General features: G+C 50.7%; 1 protein-coding gene across 1 annotated transcript in view; it reads left to right on the top strand.

Annotated features, from left to right (window-relative positions):
• espn (espin) overlaps window positions 1-20,097 on the top strand; it is a 199,024-nt gene that overhangs the window by 168,973 nt on the left and 9,954 nt on the right. Inside the window, 2 exon segments of the mRNA XM_072477998.1 lie at window positions 12,944-13,023; window positions 13,132-13,143. Coding sequence (XP_072334099.1) covers window positions 12,944-13,023; window positions 13,132-13,143 — 92 coding nt within the window.

The following is a 20,097-nucleotide window of genomic DNA, read 5'->3' as shown; positions in this document are numbered from 1 at the left end:
GAGGTGGTATTGTAAGTGTTAGCAGATGAACTCCAAACCAGTTTGCACTCGGTTATCCGGGGGCAAGACTGAGCTGGATAATCAGACACTTTGGGGCACATCATTTTCAAATATTGATTGATTTGTAGTAGATTAAACTGCTTGCATAGAGTTACGCAAGAACAAATATTGTAACTTGCAAAGTGTATTTATCTTCTGAGTAAAAAAATAATCCTGTGATTTTATCTCCAATCACTGACATCAATTGGAATGTGTGTTTAAAGTTGTCAGTGAGCCAAGAAGCCAAGCACCTGACCCCAGGATATCCAAGTTTAAAATCATTATCAGGAAGAGAGTAAAACTTCTCATTGGTTTACTGAGAGAACCCAGTCTCTGTCGGAAAATACAACTTGTGCATGGCTTGGTGTGAATTTCTTTGGCAACCACCACTCCAGGGTTTCTAGTCCATCACTATTCCAGCAATTTTCCCCTCTTCCTTAATAATTTGCTCCTTATGAAGACAAACAGTGGATCTGCTGAGCTCTGGGTGGGCTTTCATCTTTTGCCTACAGTTGGATTGTACCACCACAGAGCCCCAATCTAGCGTGCAGTTACTTATTCCTGTCGCATTTAAGAGTAAGATTAATTGCTTCTTGTTGCAAGGTTGGTATGTGTGGGGAGGGTTTCCTAACCCCCACCAGTGGTGTGAATGGCAGTGGTGGAGACAGCCTGCCATTGGCTGGAGGTGGGATCTGCCAGTGCACCGTCGCCGACGGCGTTTCCCATTGTTTGCACCCTCCTCCACCGCTGGGACTGGAAGATCAGACCAGCAGGATCTCTAACCAAAATCTACAGAAAGTGCTTGAGAGCGGTGGCCTCTGAATGCTAGGCTAGTGCGGTATTCTTGTACGATGGGAGTGAAATGGCAACTCCTTCCCCTCTCCCCCCCCCCCCCCTTTGCAGGTAGAGGGCCATGAATCAGTCTAACAACTTGGCCATGGCCTTTTTTTGAAATATGTAACCATTGCTCTCAATATTCAACCACCAGCAGTTAGTTTGGTTCTCTTGTGCTACTCACTGGTAGGTTTGAAGCTCCAGCAGTATTAAAATATTCCGACTTGAAGAAGTAACCACAATTTGTGCAAATTTCCATCACGTAATCTTGCAAAGCAGAAGTTCCCCATCTTAAATGGCGGAAGTGATGTTGAATTACATGATGGTCTGAGGGTATAGCTCGGGCCTCCCACTGGCACCAATTTAATAGGGTTTTTTTTTCTGATTAAATAGCAACCCATATAACATTTTTCCAGAAACTTTTATTTGCCTCACATATTTGTTGTAGTTTGCTTTCGACTGAAGGTATTGTATTTTCCTGATGCAGTCTCCTGACCTTGTACTAATGCACTCATTTGCCGATATACGAGGAAGGTCTTCTAGGTAGCGAACTGACCTTGTGTTGTGCAGAGAGGGATACATTCCTTTGATTCAGACTTAAAGTTTCTTAACGTGGCAGTCTTGGACTGGCTTTGCAACATGCCCAGGGTAAGTGAAAGCATATCTTTAGATGATGAATGCTGACAATTACATCTCAAGTTAAAGGAATAAAGAAGTGGTATTGATGTGAAAATAATTGTTAAAAGAGCAAATCGTCTCTCCCAGTGCCTCAGCTCTGGAGGGATGGGCGGGATATGAGGTCACTCTTGTCCAGGATGTACTTCATTTACTTGCCAAACCCCCACATCCATTGTCACATGCAAGCCACGTGGGCAAGTTGTGAGAGGGTGATTTTCTTCCTGTATATAGCCTATGCTGCCAGGAGAGGGAATGGAGAAAAGTGAGGACGAAAAAAAACCAATAACAAAGAGAAAAAGGAGCAATTAATGCTATTATTAGCAACAAAAAATAAAGGGGTCAGCCTGTAAAAGGTCAAGAATTCACCTGCATTTACCCGCCTCCACTTTTTACTCCTTGTTTCACCCTCACAATGAACAGCCCATTCCCAACTTCCCTGTTACTGAAGATTTGTAAAACATGTTTAGGTTAAATGAGCATCATCAGGAGAGCAATGACATAGAACGTGACTGTGTTTGCAATCAGGGTCTGTTTTGAATATTACCTTTTTGCATGTTTGTAATGGTGTCTGCTCTCATCGAAGACCCAGCTCAGCCCAAGTGCTTAATTTTCAAATCATAATTTGGCTGCATGTTTGCTCTGGTTTTAATTGGAAATCATGCAGCGGGATTTCTCCTGAATCCCCGCGATGGCCCGATGCCGGCGTAAATAGCGGTGTGAACCACTCCGGCGTTGGGCCCGCCGGAAGTTGCGGAATCCTCCACACTCCCGGAGGCTAGGCCGGCGCCGGAGGGGTTGGCGCCGCGCCAACCAGTGCCAAAGGGGCGTGCGAGTAGCGCATGCGCAGAACCGCCGGCGTGGATCCGCGCATGCGCAGATCGGCCGGCGTATTCTAGCGCATGCGCAGGGGGGGGGGGGCCGTCTCCACGCCGGCCATGGCAGTGCCCTACAGAGGCCGGCGCGGAAGGAAAGAGTGCCCCCACGGCACAGGCCCGCCCGCAGAGCGGTGGGCCCCGATCGCGGGCCAGGCCACCGTGGGGGCCACCCCAGGGCCGGATCCCCCTTGCCCCCCCCCCCCCCGACGACCGCACCAGCCGGCCTCCCAGCCAGGTCCCGCCGTGTGGGACCATGTCCAAACCACACCGGTGGGACTGGCCAGAAACCGACGGCCGCTCGGCCGGGGGGTCGGAGAATCTGTTTCCAATTCTTCTGAAGTCTGTTTAACCTTCATCTCCTCTAAAACATGTTCAGTTTTGGTTAATTTACTTTGTTTTTTAAACACAAAAACTGCCCAAAGAGTCAACATGGAATATAAAGCAAAGTATCTTTCAAAGTGTACCTGAAATGCAAAATTGACCCAAATACTTTGCTTCACTTCTGGATTTTTCTCCTGACACACACTTGCCACAAACTCCTTTTGGCCTGATGCATTCTAGCGATCTAAGCCTCTACCAATGGTGCAGTCCAGATTACTTTGGAGCCTTACAAAGCTCAATGTTATGAGTTAGGGCTTTGGATATGGCAGCAGACCAGAAGGCAGAGTCGAGGTTGAAAATCAGCTATGATCATATGTGAATGCTGGAGGGAGCATGCTCCGTTTTCCTATGTGTCTTATAATGTGGGTTATATACTGCAGGCACTAAGATTTGAATCCATTCCAAACAGTAAAAGGATAAAGCCTTTGAAGCTTGTTGCCTGGGACCATTGTTGTTGCGTTGGTTAAATTCTGGCCAATCCCACCCCAATGACCATTCCTCAAACATGAGGCTTGGTCATGTGTCGGTTGCTATGAATTAGTAAATCGTAAGTTGATTTGAACCGGTTGTTGTCCAATGTCCCCGCCTACACCTTATCCGCTCTGGTCACCAGATGCCTCTTAGGGGTAGCATTGAGCTAAATTTGTTCCTCTTCCTAACCCACGCAGTTTGAGGATATTTCTAGTGCCATTGCTGCCACCCAGTGTTTTTCTTGAATTTAGCGTCTCCAATGTTCAGTCATTGTTGACAAAAACAATGCTCCCCGTTGCATCGGTGCGCAGCTGCTTCCAAAGTGATAATGATACGTAAGGCCTGGGATCTGGAAGTTCGGGGGTCAGAGAGGGTGGCCAAAGAACCCATTGCTTGCCTTCTAGTGGAACTTGTGGTGGAAACCCAATTTTGCCTAATCCACCCTAAATTCTAACCGGGATTCGTCAGCGTGGTGGTGCAGGTGAGACTTCTGTCCATCCCTCTTGCATCAAGATTATGATCTTAAGACTGCGCGTCTGGGACAGTTCTCACAGTACCATGGAAACCGTGTCCATTATGTCCTTGTAAGGCCTCAATACAGCTCTCATCAGCTGCAAGCCGACACAAGTTCCACAGAGGCCATTGGCAAAGCTGCAGAATATTCTAAGCCGATCCCAGAGGGGTTTGCTTACCTTTATTTAAATGCTTAATGACTCCCTCAGGATCCGAAGAACAAATTATTTACTGCTTGCTTCAGTCCAGGAAGGGCCGCAGGGTTCCCTGAGTGGAGCTGGTGTGGAATTGCCGCACCCCTGGTGTGGGCTGCCCACTCCTGACGAGGTTAATAACCTCTGACCTTGTAAATTGAGACAGGGTCTGTGTCCCTTTTCGGTGGGAGGGCAGTTCCGCTCTGCCACCCATCCGCTGCCAGACCACCGCTCCCAGAAGTTTGGCACCCTGCAGTCTTTCCTCAGCCGCTTTAATGGCAGCAGAGTAGAAGAGTTCCCTTTGACCTTTGGTTGGTCACCTCCACAGGAAGATGAAGCAAATGTGTGAGAATCCCTGATATTACAGATTGTTAAAAAAAGAAAGACTTGCATCTGTATAGCACCTTTCACGATCTCAGTGCATTCCTTTAAGATGAACAGTTTGATCACTTGTAATGTAACTTATAAATGTTGGTGTGGGAATTACAGATAACCTATTCCAGTGATAATGGTTAAGGAATAAACATTGATCAGGTCACCATTGATCAGTTAGATTGCTACTGCCCTGGCACAGAATCACACTCGGGGTTTTTACACTCCTTTCAAAAAGCCGGGAGTCGAACCTGGGACTCTGGACTTGTGAAGCAACAGTGCTAACCACTGTGCTCTACCGCGCCGCCCTCCATGGCTGTATACATGTATGGAGAATGGGATGCGGTGCTACTATTCCTGGACTGACAATCCAGAAGCCTGGACTAATACTCCGGAGATATTGGTTTAAATTCCAGGACCCAGCGCTTAGAATTTAAATTCAATTAATTCATAATTCTGGAACTAAATGCCGGTCTTATTAATGAACCTACAAAATGGCTGCAAAAATCCATCCAGTTCACTACCATCCTGACCCGGTCTGGCCTATGTGTGACTCCCGTTGATTGAATGGTTGATTCTTAACTGCCCTTTGAAAGGGTCGCGCAAGCTAGTCAGTTGCAGATGGCTCACCAACACCTCTTCGGGGCAATTAGGGATGGCCAATAGGTTCTGGTCCTCCTCCCATCCCAAGAACCAACTTTCAAAAATAGGCACAATATTACTAACTCAAAGTGCAATGGGATTTGTTGACTGCACCTATTGTCCCATCAGCCCTATTAGAATCAAACCCATACTTTGTGATTTACCACATCTGTCCAAGGCCAGCATGATTAGAGAACTGTTCACTGCCTCATGGAGCTGGTATTTAGCAACTGCTGTTTATGGAACTGGTTAGGTTTGAATTGTGCACAGTGAGCTCTGGCAGTGGATAAGAAAAGGCTACATTTGTTGTTCATGATGTGCCCGTGGAGCTTTAGTGTTTTACTCTGTTATGTCCCTGCGAGTGACAGAGCGGCAGCGGCCATAAATAACCAAGGAGCAACATGGCCACTTGGCCTCTTTAGGGAAGCGAAGAGCAGGAAACTGGAATGTTCCTCCTCTCCTCACCCTCTTTGTGGAGATGCCTCTGCCTACCTCCGTCCTTGTCTGCCCTGTCCCCTCCCCGGGCCTGCCTTCACTGCCAGAGTGAAGTCCATCTGGGAGCTTCAAACTAACCAGTTAATGGGGGCTGGCGGAAGGTGGCAGCACATACACAAACATATTTTCGGCCAAGTTCTCCTCGGTGATCTCTGGACGAGGCCGCCTACCGCAGCGCTTCAAAAAAAAAAAAATCCTGGTTTGGGACAGCTTAATAACTGAGGCCGAACTTGGATAGCGCCCCTGCCTCCTGCCCATTGGCTCCCTCCCCCTGCCCCCAACAGCCTATTGCGCCCATGTGTCTGTCAATTAAACTGTCACCCCAGCATTTTGTTCCTTTCTAGCAGGTTGGGCGCAGCAGGGTGACATCATTGAATTTTTGCACATGCGCTGACCATCGAACACGCACATGTCATGATATTTATATTGACTGGGATGTAAAAGTTAACAAGTTAATGATAATGCTTCTTACCACGAGAGGGAACCACAGAACAGTCATCCAAATATATCATGTGACTTATGGGATTCTGGGTAGAAGGGGCAGAAGATGGTTCGGCATGAGAGAGATCAGTTGTGTTTTTGAGACTCTGTAGCTAGAGATAGCATAGTTTAATTCAATAGCCTTATATTTTAGGAATACGTACAAATCTTATTTAGTAGTGTTAATAAATTGTTTGTTTACAAAGCTTGTTGTTCTTTGTTCTACATTACACATCCAAGCCATCCAGGTAAATTAAAGCAGAGAGCAACAAAGCACACACTGATTTTGGTGGCAATCTTGTTCGGCAATCTTGCGTTGGCAGGAAACTCAGTGATAAGGAAACCATTTTTAAACTACCTAGTGTAGTGATTGATAAAGCATTATATGCCTGACCAGTGCCCTGAATGCCAATTGTTGATAAGAATCTGAGTAGTTCCTCCTTGAAATCTGTTGTTCCTTGTTTCATGAACAGTAATGGAAAATGGTTCCACATTCTTGCCACCCTGTCGTCAAAACAAGATCCTCCTGCATTTCTTTTTTTTTGTGCTAGCCTTCATTTGTGTGCATGACCCTTTGCACTTAAATTCTTCATGAGAGCGAAAATGCCTGATTGGATCCAAGTTGCTCATCATTTTAAACACTCGTGTCATATCCCATCTTCGTCTTCTCATTTCTGGTGGGGAAAGACGCAAGGTCGTCAATCTTTCCTCATATACCATTCCCAGGTTCTGGGATATAGAAACAAAAAGGGACTATCTACGGCGAAGGCTGGTCATGGAATGCACATGGAAGGGGAAAGGACTTCCTCAGCAGGTTTATTTATTCAGAGATCAATGGCAGGACGGAACACCTTGAGATGGCTCCCTGGAACTGTCTATAGAAAGGGGAGAGCAGCTGGAGCAGAACCTGTCACAATATGTGGATATTGTAAGGAACATAAAGGGTTAATGTAATGTTACTACTCCAGTCACTAGATGGTGCTATAGAGCAACCATATAAATATCACATGCCTCCTTAACTTCTGGGAGAGAGGCAAGAGAGACTGGAACGGAGCCAGACTGAGTAGTTGTGAAATAGTTTAGCTGACAGCATAGTTTAATATTGTAGAAGTGTAGTGTATTCTTTACTTATCTAATTCCTTAGCAAATGTTCGAATCTAATTAAGTGTAGTGTAATAAATTAGCTTTGTTTGTTAAACACTGCTTGCTGTTCTTTCTCAACACTACAACCTTCACCATCCTGAAGAACAATACAAAGAGCACAACGGAACCAACTTGACAGAGCAAATGTGGTAAAAAGCAGACCTTCCAAATGAAAAGGTCACACAGAAGACAAGATCAAAGTAATGCCTTACCGAGCACTTCAGGGGAAAAATGGTGCAGATCCTACCCGATCCTGGGCTTGTTTGATATTTGAAACTTTGATGTGAGAAATGACAAGAAAGCTGAATAATTTGCTTATGTGACCAGAAATTGTGCCGGGCAACATTGGCTGTAGAAAACACTTGTCAATAGTTTCCACTAAAGACTATGAACATATAAATTAGGGGCAGGAATGACCTGATTGTAACCTCAACTCCATATTCCTGCCTATCCCCGATAACCTTTCACCCCCTGGCTTACGAAGAATCTCTCTACCTCTGCCTTAAAAATATTCAAAGCCTCTACGTTTGCCGCCCTTTGAGGGAGGGAATTCAAAAATTCAGAATCCTCTCCGAGACAAATCCCGCCCCCGCCGGTTGCCGAATTCTCCGGCACCGGAGATTCGGCGGGGCGGGAATCGCGCAGCGCCGGTTGGCGGGCCCCTCCCCCCCATGATTCTCCGTCCCGGATGGGCCGAAGTCCCGCTGCTAGGATGCCTGTCCCGCCGGCGTGGATTAAACCACCTCTCTTACCGGCGGGACAAGGCGGCGCGGGCGGACTCCGGGGTCCTGGGGGGGGCACGGGGCGATCTGGCCCCGGGAGGTGCCCCCACAGTGGCCTGGCCCGCGATCGGGGCCCACCGATCCGCGGGCGGGCCTGTGCCGTGGGGGCACTCTTTTCCTTCCGCCTTCGCCACGGTCTCCACCATGGTGGAGGCGGAAGAGACTCCCTCCACAGCGCATGTGCGGGGATGCTGTGAGCGGCCGCTAACGCTCCCGCGCATGCGCCGCCCGGCAGTGACATTTCCGCGCCAGCTGGCGGGGCACTTCCGCCAGCTGGCGGGGCGGAAATCAGTCCGCCGCGGGCCTAGCCCCTCAATGTTAGGACTCGGCCGGTCAGGGGTGGTGGACTCCGCACCTTTGGGGCGGCGCGATGCCGGACTGATTTGCGCCGTTTTTGGCGCCGGTCAGCGGACATCGCGCTGGTACCGGAGAATTTTGCCCCTTATTTTTAAACAGTGACCTCTAGTTCTAGATTCTCCCACAAGACAAAACAGCCTTTCCATATCCACCCTGTCAATACCCCTCAGGATCTTACATGTTTCAAAGAACAATACAGCACAGGAACAGGCCCTTCACCCCTCCAAGCCTGTACCGGTCATGATACCACCCTTGGCCAAAACCCTCAGCACTTCCTTGTGCCGTATCCCTCTAAACCCGTCCTATACATGTTTGTTGAGATGCCTTTTGAACGCTGTCAATGTATCTGCTTCCACAACCTCCCCTGGCAACGCGTTCCAGGCACTCACCACCCTCTGTGTAAAAACCCTGCCTCGCACATCTCCTCTAAACTTTGCCCCATGGACCTTAAACCTACGGCCCCTGGTGACTGACTCCTCCACCCTGAGAAAGAGTGCCTGCCCATCCAATCTATTCATGCCCCTCATGATCTTGTAGACCTCTATCAGGTCAGCCCTCAACCTCCGTCTTTCTAATGAAAACAGTCCAAGTCTATTCAGCCTCTCCACATAGCTAACACCCTCCAGACCAGGCAACATCCTGGTAAACCTCCTCTGTACCTCCAAATCTTCCACATCCTTCTGATAGTGTGGCGACCAGAATTGTGCGCAATATTCCAAGTGCGACCTTACCAAGCTTCTATACAACTGTAGCTCGACTTGGCAGGTTTTATACTCGATGCCCCATCCAATGAAGGTAAGCATTCCGTTATGCGAGCTTGACTACCCTGTCCACTTGTTGCCACTTTCAACAATCTGTGGACTTGCACGCCCAGATCTTTCTGACTTTCTATATTCCTAAGAGGTTTGCCATTTACTGTGTATTTCTCCTCTATTTTAGACCTACCAAAATGCATTAACTCACATTTGTCTGGATTAAACTCCATTTGCCATTTCTAAATCAAGTCACTCCCTACTTTTCTAAACTCCAGTGGATACAAATCTAGTCTGTTCAGTCTTTCCTCATTAAACAACCCTCCGATTCCTGGTATTAGCCCGGTAAACCTTCTCTGAACTGTTTCCAACGCATTTACATCCTTCCTTTAATAAGGAGACCAATACTGGACACAGTACTCCAGATGGGGTCTCACTAATGCCTTGTAGAACTGAAGCATAACCTCCCTACTTTTGCCATTTTACTCCCCTCGCAATAAACAACAACATTCTATCTAATGTTCTATCTACATCACGTTCTATTTGGAGAAGCAAATCGATATTCCCTAATAATCCCAACAATTTCTTTTTTCTATAGGTCTCCCGACTCATATCTACGCGGAAGTATCGTAACTTCTTTTAGGCGTGAGCTGGTGTTCTCCACTGTCTTGAGCGGATTCCTGGTGCCATAATATGGAGCTCCATGTAGGAGTCTCCAGGACAACTGTGAATGATTATACTTTTCCCTAGGAGTAATGCATGGACTTCTCAACCTTTTAGCATGGATTTGCCATATAGTCCTAGAGTTATAACCTATCTCCAGTCTTCCTTTGTCAGGACAACAATATAGGTACAATAGGACAATGTGTTCAATCTTTCGTCTCTGCTGCTCTATTTCCTATCAATATAGTCTATATTATGCAACAAACAAAAAATAAGATTAGCAAAGAATGATTTTTATTTATTCAGAAATCGAAGGTGTCACTACGTTCAAGTTCTAGTAGACTAAGATAAATCGAGGGACCCAAACTAAGTTTGCTGATCGGCCTGCCTGGAGTCCAAAGTTGTTGATTGAGGGATAAATATTGGCCAGGACACTGAGAGAACTTTCCTGCTCTCCTTCGAATAGTGTCACAGAATCCTACACCTTCAACTGGCTTAGCGTCTCCCCCGGGAGGTGACACCTCTGACAGTGCAGTGCTCCTTCCTTCCTGCACTGGTGTCATCCTAGATTTTATTCTGAGTTCCCCTGGAGTGGAGTTTAAACTCACAACCTCCTGGAGGGGGGGAGTGCTACCATTGAGCCAAAGCTGACATCTAAGTAACAATGACAGATCTGGTACTAACACTTTAAGTAACCTTCAGTAGGGCATCGATTTCCAAACTTGCGAAACATGAGAATATCTCTTTATAATCAAGATACCTCATAAACGAGAGAGTGTGGGTCAGGTGTGTGATACGTTTAAACCAAAACGTATCCTTTGGGGGAAAGGGGAATTTTCATTTAACCGACAACTATGATTCTATTTATACAGTAGCAGTAATATAATGTCTTACTGAAGTTGCATGAAGAAGCTATTTATTATTCATGATGTTTTGTAGCGAATTGGCAGTCACTTGACGTAGCGATGGTGTGTAACTTGCATTCTGAAATAAAGCACTGCCTGTCTGGTGGCTTTTGCCAAGCTGCTCAAGGTCTTCACTCGTGTCTTTTTTTTACATTGCTGTAATTCCCAGGGGAATCATTAATTATTGAAATCCTGGCTTTTCTTACTGGAAACTGAAAATTAATCCGTCAAAATGGAGTCGCGACTCTCCAGGTCCGATCACTGCCACTTGAGGCAGAGTCATTCAGTGCTCACAGCATGGAGGCTTGGCGTCCAGTTCTCATCTTTCAGAAGTACCTCATTAATGAGAGCGTTCTCTATTATTTAGGGCATTTAAAACCCTGTATTGGCCTAGCGTTCATATATACCACATTTTTGAAATGAAAACACAACGAATATCACTAAATTGCGTCACGTAACTTGATGCAAGTATAATAATAAAAGCTTATTGTCACAAGAAGACTTCAATGAAGTTACTGTGAAAAGCCCCTAGTCGCCACATTCCGGTGCCTGTTCGGGGAGGCCGGTACGGGAATTGAACCCGCGCTGCTGGCCTTGTTCTGCATTACAAGCCAGCTGTTTAGCCCACTGTGCTAAACCAACCCCATTTACTGATAATGGTGAATTACGTTTAGAGGCAGCTTGGTGTATATCTTCGAAGGTTGTCTCCAGCATTCTTCCTCGCAGCGTTTCCTCATATAATTTATTAGCTTAGGTTTCAGAAATAAAACTATCCATAAAATAGGCATGCACACGGGAACTAGGTAAGGTAGAAAAGGTGTATTTGTGTGCGGGTCCCTTAAGTTTATCAGGCTAAGCGGCTCAGCAAACCCGAACTTCTCTGTGTCAAAACATCGCTTTTTAAGGAGCTGTAACTTTTTCTCAGTTGGGTGTGGTCCCCTGGGCTATATTGCTGATTCCACGCCAACAGTGAGAGTGCGATAATTTAAATGGAGCTCTGCTAACCAATGCCCAAAGGCAGGGATATTCCTAGAGTTGGAAAAGAGTTTACAGGACAGCTCAGCTGTGGGACGGTGGATTGCACCCTTGTCTCGGAGTCGGAACATTGTGATGGGTTAAGTGCCATTGCAGTGAATTCAGCAAGGTGTTGAGGCTGACTCGCCAGTGCATTATTGAGGGAGTGCTGCTCTGTTGGAGGTGCTGTCTTTCAGATGAGATGATGAATCGATTAAAGTGGATGTAAATGATCCCACGGCACTGTTTCAAAGAAGAGCAAGGGGGATATTCCCCTTATTCTGGACGATTTTTATTTGTTTATTATCACATTGCTGTATCTGGGAGCTTGCTGTGTGCAAATTGATCACTGCGTTTCCTGCATCACATCTTCAGAAGTACCTCATTGGCTGTATAGCTTTGGAGCAACCCGAAGCCATGAAAGGCGCTATATAAATGCAAGTTGTATGTTTTCTCGTTTGGGTGTTTCAATTACACTAGAAGCCTCTTATCCAGTATCCAGCAGACCACTTGGAAACCTTTTAGGTCTGAGAGAACTTTGAAAAAATTATTGCACAATTTGCAAGTTTTTGTCCATTTGTGTGAAGCTGAACCTTGTTGAAGTAATCCCACGCCAGAGGGAAGAAGTTCAAACTCAAACCCAGTTACACGGCACCGGGTTACATAGCTGAGCAGCTGAAATTGCTTTTCAGAGATGTCACATGTGCAGTGTAACTACTCAATATAGTAGGGCTTGGCAGATAAGAAAGAAAGAATTTCCATTTATTTAGCGCCTGGGCATCCCAAGTTTCCTTGCAGCCAATGAAGTTCTTTTTGAAGTGTGGCCACTGTTGTAATGTAGGAAATGTTAAGAAAATGTTATTTCAAATCCAAAATACTGCAGGTGATCAGCAGGTCAGGCAGCATTTGTGGAGAGAGTGACAGAGTTGACATTTCAGCTCGATGACTTGTCACCAAAATGGCGGCCATTTTGACCAAAGACTGAAAACACCAGGTGAAACTATTGGGTCAAGCCATTACTGTCTTGAGCACTTGGTACTTTACATGTTCTCCAGATGTGGACTTGAGAAAATTGGCAAAAGTGGAGGTGAGATTTTTCTTTAAATCGTGAGTTGTCATGATCTGGAATGCTGAAAGCGTTGGAAGCAGTTTCAGTGGTAACTGTTAAAAAGGAATTGGACAAAGACTTGAAAAGGAAATATTCGAAAGGTGATGAGCAAAGAGAAAAAGAATGTGACCAATTGGACAGCTCTTTCGAGGAGCCGGCACAGGGAGGATAGGCTGAATGGCCTCCACCTTTGATTCAAACCAAAGGAAGGTCAATACTCACCTTGTCTCCATTTTTCTGTGCAGGAAGAGCAAGAAGTGGCTCGTTTCGCTAATATGCCTGCATGGAAGAGAGACATAGTGAAAAAGAAACGGGATGATGAAAGGTACACGTTCCCGAGACATTAAGAGAATCTTTTGTCCAAAATTGTAATCTGACTGAAACATTTTGTAACATCTAACTTCATGTTTTGTTTTCTTTCACTTCCTCCCAGGGAGCAGAAGAGGTTAGTGTTTGTTTACTAATTTTCTGCATTTTGATATAAAATAGTGAACGGAAACCTCTGTTGTTGAAACTGGGCTAGATTTAGTGATCCCGTCGGCCGTGGGAATTGTCGCAGGTGGGACGGACAATTTGACAGACCATTGATCTTGGTCTTGTGGTTGGGGGGGGGGTGCGGCGACCGCAAAATCCGTACGTTATTCGGCAGGATTCTCCGTTTGGGAGACTATGGGCTAGATTCTATGATTTTCAGGCTAGGTCCGGAGGATCCGTGGCGTTTTACGTTAAAAAAATCAGCGCCAGGGTGGCGCAGTGGGTTAGCATTGCTGCCTCACGGCACCGAGGTCCCAGGTTCGATCCCGGCTCTGGGTCACTGTCCGTGTGGAGTTTGCACATTCTCCCCTTGTTTGCGTGGGTTTCGCCCCCACAACCCAAAAATGTGCAGGTTAGGTGGATTGGCCACGCTAAGTTGTTCCTTAAAAATTAATTGGGTACTCTAAATTAAAAAAAAAAAAGTTGCGCCGCACCAGCCCCGATCCTTCGACTGGTGAGGGGCCCAGCCTTCCCGATATAAACGCCTGGAGAATTGCTGGATCCATGGCCGTGCATGCGCATGACGACGACCTGCAGCGCCCGCGCCGTGCAACATAGCACCGGCTGTGCGCCCCCCGGACACCCCTCGCCACCCCCAGGCCACCCTGCACCAGTCCCCCCAGCCCTCGCTGAAGCTCCCCCACTGCCCCGGCCAGCAGCATGGCCTCCGCCCGACTGTTGGAGGCACTGGATACAGTCCGCAGACGCCACATTGGGTCCCCGATCGCTGAGACCATGAGTCAACTGCGCAGTCGGGAACTTAGCCTATTGGGGGGAGGGCCTTCAGGTAACATCCTGAAGCTGCCCCAACAACGTGCTCCGTGTTCCTCGATGATGCCATTTTGGAGGGGGCGGAGCGTGTGAAAACAGGCACCGCCCCCAATATGGTCGTAAAAAGGGATTCTCCGTCCGATCACCGATTTCAAAATCGGTGTCACGGAAAATCCTGCCCTATGTTCTCCCGCCGGAGCTGAATTGCAACTGGCTTACAATCCTACTGGGAGCGCAAACTGGCAAGTGATTCGATGTTCCACGCCATGCCAATTTACACATGGCATGGAATACAAGGAATTCCAAGGGAATCCCACTTTCGGGGTGCCCGATAGCCCCCCATGCCCGAATTGCCTGGGTGTGTCCCCTACCCCCAAGCATGGGGAAGATGCCCCCAGGGGCCCCTGTAATAGTGTGACCCCCCCCCCCCCCCAGGGACCCTTGTAATAGGCACCCCCCCACAGGGACCCTCTGCCTAAAGGCACCCCCCCCCACAGATGCTCCGCCCCACCCTCATAAGAAGAGAGACTCCTGTCTGGAAGCTAGAGAGCAGTCCAGACAGGGCGGCGAGAGGGATTACAGCTGTAACACTTGCCTTGCAGCTCATCATCTCCATTCCTGGAAGGAGAGCAGCTGTGACCTGCGCCTGGTTCCCACAGATCCATTCGCTGCAAATAATTCATAGCTTTCTAGTAGTGATCTGTGATTGGCAGCTTCGACAAACCATCTGCAGCTTTCAATCGTTCATTTCATGATTCAGAGGCATGTGAAATGACATACTTGAGTGATTGGAATGCACGAACTGTTCAGTGGCCTTAGTGTTGAAATGCCAATATTTGTAAATATTGACCACATCAAAGAGAGGTAAGTGCATTACAAAGACTACATGCATTCCAATCACTCAAGCGTGTGATTTCACATGGAGCTGAAAGGTAAGTCTGTGGGGTTGGTCCCTTTAGGCAGGGTGTCCCTGTGGGGCATCCCCCTATTACAGGGGTCCCTGTGGGGGGGTCTTCCTATTACATGTGTCCCCTTATTACAGGGCTCCCTGGGGGTCCCCCTATTACTGGGGTAACTGGGAGGGCGTGGCCCTATTACAGGCATCCCAGGGGTTTTTCCTATTTCAGGGGTCCCTATGTGGGGATGTGAGGGTCTGGTAGAGGAGGGTGTGGTGTTCTTTGTCTTGCTTATTTCAGGATGGTTGGCATAGTATTCACAAAGACCACAAAATAGCTTTAACTTACACAAAGCAATGATTTTATGTCCACCGCTAAACTGGGATTCAACACGTAGTCCTTAAGAATACACAATTGAGGGCCGCACGTGGCGCAGTGGTTAGCACTGGGACTACGGCGCTGAGGACCCGGGTTCGAATCCCGGCCCTGGGTCACTGTCTGTGTGATGTTTGCACATTCTCCCCGGTTCTGCGTGGTTTCACCCCACAATCCAAAGATGTGCAGGTTAGGTGGATTGGCCACGCTAAATTGCCCCTTAATTGGAAAAAGATAATTATTGGGTACTCTAAATTAATTATTTTTTTTAAATACACAATTGATCAATAACATCTAACTACACTCATCTACTGCTAATCTCACTACTTGTATAAACTATAATCTAATCTTACTTGCACCATCTGCTCTTCTGACATTCACTTGCTAACTCCTGCATACACACTTATCCTAAGGTCTAGCATCACTGCCTTGTATAGTTGTAACTGTAGCTCCCTCTAGTGGCTACCCTCGACACTACATTAACGCGTGCAATGCTGATAGTTATGATAATATCACATCCCCCTTTGTAAAAGAAAATTATTATATCATTGGTTGTGATATTTTCTTTAACCCTGAACTTACAGGTGTTATTCTGACTATTAGACAGTTACTATCACTAACTCACTATAATACAGTACATTAATTCGTAATAACTGTGACATCACTTAGATGATCAAAGTTTCATTTTACAGTCATCACAAATTAAGTCTCTCTGGCGGTCATCTTTTTCTCGTAGATCGCCTCAGTGGAATGTTTAAGGCGTTGGATTGCTCTGCCACATCTTCTTGCTGTGGCTACGCTAAGTAAGGATCTGGAAAGGCAATGTCCTTGAATATGTTACCACGTGATACAACATCCGAAAGCTGAGGTTGAACCTTATACTTGACACACAGCAATGTCCGTCTGTTTCTCCTGAACAGTGATCCCTGTTCTGTTTTTACTAAGTACGACCTAGGTGCTACCTGTTTCAGAACCTTTGCAACGTTTTGCCATCCTCCTTTTGGATTCTGGGGCGTCATTCTCCGACCCCCCGCCGGGTCGGAGAATGGCCGTTGGCCGCCGTGAATCCCGCCCCCGCCCCCGCCGAAGTCTCCGAAGGGAGAAAAGTCGGCGGGGCGTTAATGGCGCCGCTGCCGCGGAGAATGTCACGGGTCTGCGCAAGGCAGCCGATTTTCGGCCTGCCGATATTCTCCCTTCCGGATGGGCCGAAGTCCCGTCGACGTGATGACCGTTCACGTCGACGTGAATCAAACCTCCTTTTCATCGGCGTGACCCGGTGCTCCAGGCTCACGCCGACCAGCGAGGAGGTGAGTGACGGCCTGGGGGGTTGGCTCTGGGCAGGAAATGGCGTGGCCGCAGACTGATTGCGTGAGGAGAGGTGTGTCTCGGCTTGTGTGTGTGTGTGTGTGTGCGGCGGGGGGGGGGTGGTTAGAGTAGGCTGGGCTCCGGGGGAGTGCCGGGAGGGGGTCCGTGCTGGGGTGGAGGTTGGGGGTTGGGGGGGGGTCCGTGCTGGGGTGGAGGTTGGGGGTTGGGGGGGGTCCGTGCTGGGGTGGAGGTTGGGGGTTGGGGGGGGTCCGTGCCGGGGTGGAGGTTGGGGGTTGGGGAGGGGGTCCGTGCCGGGGTGGAGGTTGGGGGGGGTCCGTGCTGGGGTGGAGGTTGGTGGTTGGGGGGGGTCCGTGCTGGGGTGGAGGTTGGGGAGGGGGTCCGTGCCAGGGTGGAGGTTGGGGGGGGTCCGTGCCGGGGTGGAGGTTGGGGGTTGGGGGGGCGGTCCGTGCTGGGGTGGAGGTTGGGGGTTGGGGGGGGTCCGTGCTGGGGTGGAGGTTGGGGAGGGGGTCCGTGCCGGGGTGGAGGTTGGGGGGGGTCCGTGCCGGGGTGGAGGTTGGGGGTTGGGGGGGGGTCCGTGCCGGGGTGGAGGTTGGGGGTTGGGGGGGGGTCCGTGCCGGGGTGGAGGTTGGGGGTTGGGGGGGGTCCGTGCCGGGGTGGAGGTTGGGGGTTGGGGAGGGGGTCCATGCCGGGGTGGAGGTTGGGGGGGGGGTCCGTGCTGGGGTGGAGGTTGGGGGTTGGGGGGGGTCCGTGCTGGGGTGGAGGTTGGGGGGGGTTCCGTGCCGGGGTGGAGGTTGGGGGTTGGGGGGGGTCCGTGCTGGGGTGGAGGTTGGGGAGGGGGTCCGTGCCGGGGTGGAGGTTGGGGGGGGGTCCGTGCCGGGGTGGAGGTTGGGGGTTGGGGGGGGGTCCGTGCCGGGGTGGAGGTTGGGGGTTGGGGGGGGGGTCCGTGCCGGGGTGGAGGTTGGGGGTTGGGGGGGGTCCGTGCCGGGGTGGAGGTTGGGGGTTGGGGAGGGGGTCCATGCCGGGGTGGAGGTTGGGGGGGGGTCCGTGCTGGGGTGGAGGTTGGGGGGGGTTCCGTGCCGGGGTGGAGGTTGGGGGTTGGTGAGGTGGTCCGTGCCGAGGAGGGTGATGGGAGGGCAAATGAGTTGGTCCACCTGGCCAGGTGCCAGCCTCCAACAGTTGGACCCATGCGGTTCATGCCACCTGGCTGGGGGGAGGAGGGGATATGGGCAATGATGACATGTCGTCGTTCCCCTCCCCCCCACCAGGCCATCATGTTTTCAGACCATCCAGCGATGTTGGCCGCCGTGGTGGCAGCCGCTCATGTCTATGTTGCCCTGGATGAGGAGGAGGAGGAGGAGGAGGAGCGTGCCAGAGAGGCGGCGCAGGCTGCCGCAGAGGGGCAGGCGGCAGCCGCCCAGGCTGGAGGGACACCTGACCTACAGGACGAGGAGGGGGAGGAGGACGTCGCGGCCCCACGGCAACGGAGGCAACCGAGGGCGCCCCGTGTGTACCGGCCCCGGCAGTCATACCAGGAACTCACGGACCGGGAATGCAGGAGGAGACTCCGGATGAGCCGGGAAACCGTGGCACACATCTGCCACCTGCTGGCACACCTGTCACCGCGTGGCACTGGCGGGGGACACCCTCTCCCCGTGTCCGTCAAGGTTACGGTGGCCCTGAACCTTTATGCAACGGGGTCATTCCAGGCACCGAGTGGGGACCTGTCCGGCATATCGCAGATATCGGTGCATCCGGGCAGTGACAGATGCCCTTCATGCCATGGCGCACCGCTACATCCGCTTCCCCGTGGACCGGGCCAGCCAAGATGCCCGGGCCGTGGGCTTCTCTGTCGTTGCCGGGTTCCCCATGGTCCAGGGCGCGATCGATGGGATGCACGTCGCCGTGCGGCCACCTGCAGATAACAGGGCCGTGTTCACTAATAGGAAGGGGACCTATTCGATGAACGTACAGGTGGTCTGCGACCACCGCATGATGATCCTGCACGTCTGCGCCCGTCACCCAGGCAGTGTACACGACTCATTCGTGTTGTCGCGGTCATCCATCCCCGGCATGTACGAGGGACGCCATCCCCGGCTGAGGGGCTGGTTGCTGGGCGACGGGCTACCCATTGCGATCGTGGCTGATGACGCCTATACGGAGGCCACGCAATGAGGCGGAGAACCGCTACAATGATGCCCATGTAGCGTCAAGGGGAGCGATCGAGAGGTGCTTTGGCGTGCTGAAGATGCGTTTCAGGTGCCTGGACCTCTCTGGGGGCGCCCTCCAGTATCGGTCAGATAGGGTCGGCCGCATCATTGTGGTGTGCTGCGTCCTGCACAACATAGCCCAGCAGAGGGGCGATGTGCCGCAGGCAGAGGAGGGCGGAGTGGAGGAGCAGCAGGAAGAGGCGCAGTCCTCCCCAGATGAGGGGAATGGGGGCAATGGTCAGGGCAGACGGGGTAGACACAGGCGGGTGGCTGTCCACCATTACCGGCTGGCCCAGCGGGCACGGGACAGACTGATAGCCGCCCGCTTCACTGACTAGATGGGCGTGGGAATCGGGTAGTATGGCTACAGACCGCACACCATGGCAACAGCTGACCACCCACACCCCCCACCCATCCACCCACCCAGCACCCTCACCCCCCTCCCCAACCCCACACACCCCACCCGCATGCACACCACCCCCCCCCCCAATTGCCGATCCACCGGCGGCACAACGGGCCGGGCTCACCCAGTTGCGGGTGGACGCGTGTCTATCGCAGGCCATGGAGGATGATGACAACCCGCCCTGCGATGAGCTCCTGGCTCTACATCGTTGGACTATGTCTGACCCATGGCCACAGTACCACCATCCACCCGGACCATCCCTGCATGCGGCTGTGACACTGCAGCGCACGGTCCCGTCCTCTGCCCGGGGGATGTTGATGGCGGCCCAGGGGGAAGGGGGCAGACTCACCTGGGGCTGAGGTAAGACCACCCGTCACACACACACTTGCGCTCAACGTACATGACACGCCCGCACACTTTGGACAGAGCACAAAGGCAGCTTCGGTAGGTGTAACATTGACTTTAATAACCAAAGGAGTTCATGCACGTGCCCTAGCCCCTAAAACTCATCTGTGCCCTGCACCCGTGCCAACTTACTCAGTGTCTAATTGTTTGGCCTTACGGGCCCTTTGACTACGTCTACGTGGTTCCCCAGACGGTACAGCAGAACTGGAGGTGGACTCCTGTGATTCCTGCCCTCTGACACTGGATCCCTTTGGCGGCCGTTTCCTGGGCGTCCTGGCCTAGATGGGCCAGGCTGCGGCCCGGGCGACTGGGATGGCGAGCTGCCAGCCTGTCCTGCCCGTTGCCCACCCGATGCACCTGGGACGGAAGGGGGGGAGTCCGAGGTGTCGCGGTGTACCGGGACCTCCCCTACAGAGGGAGCCGGGACGGACCACACCACCTCCTCCTCCCTCGGGGTGCCCGATGGCCCCCAGGCCTCTACA

Source organism: Scyliorhinus torazame, chromosome 16, assembly GCF_047496885.1.
Source record: "Scyliorhinus torazame isolate Kashiwa2021f chromosome 16, sScyTor2.1, whole genome shotgun sequence".
Classification (NCBI taxonomy): domain Eukaryota; kingdom Metazoa; phylum Chordata; class Chondrichthyes; order Carcharhiniformes; family Scyliorhinidae; genus Scyliorhinus; species Scyliorhinus torazame.
The sequence above is the reverse complement of the archived record's forward strand: the minus strand, read 5'-3'. Positions and strand labels throughout refer to the sequence as shown.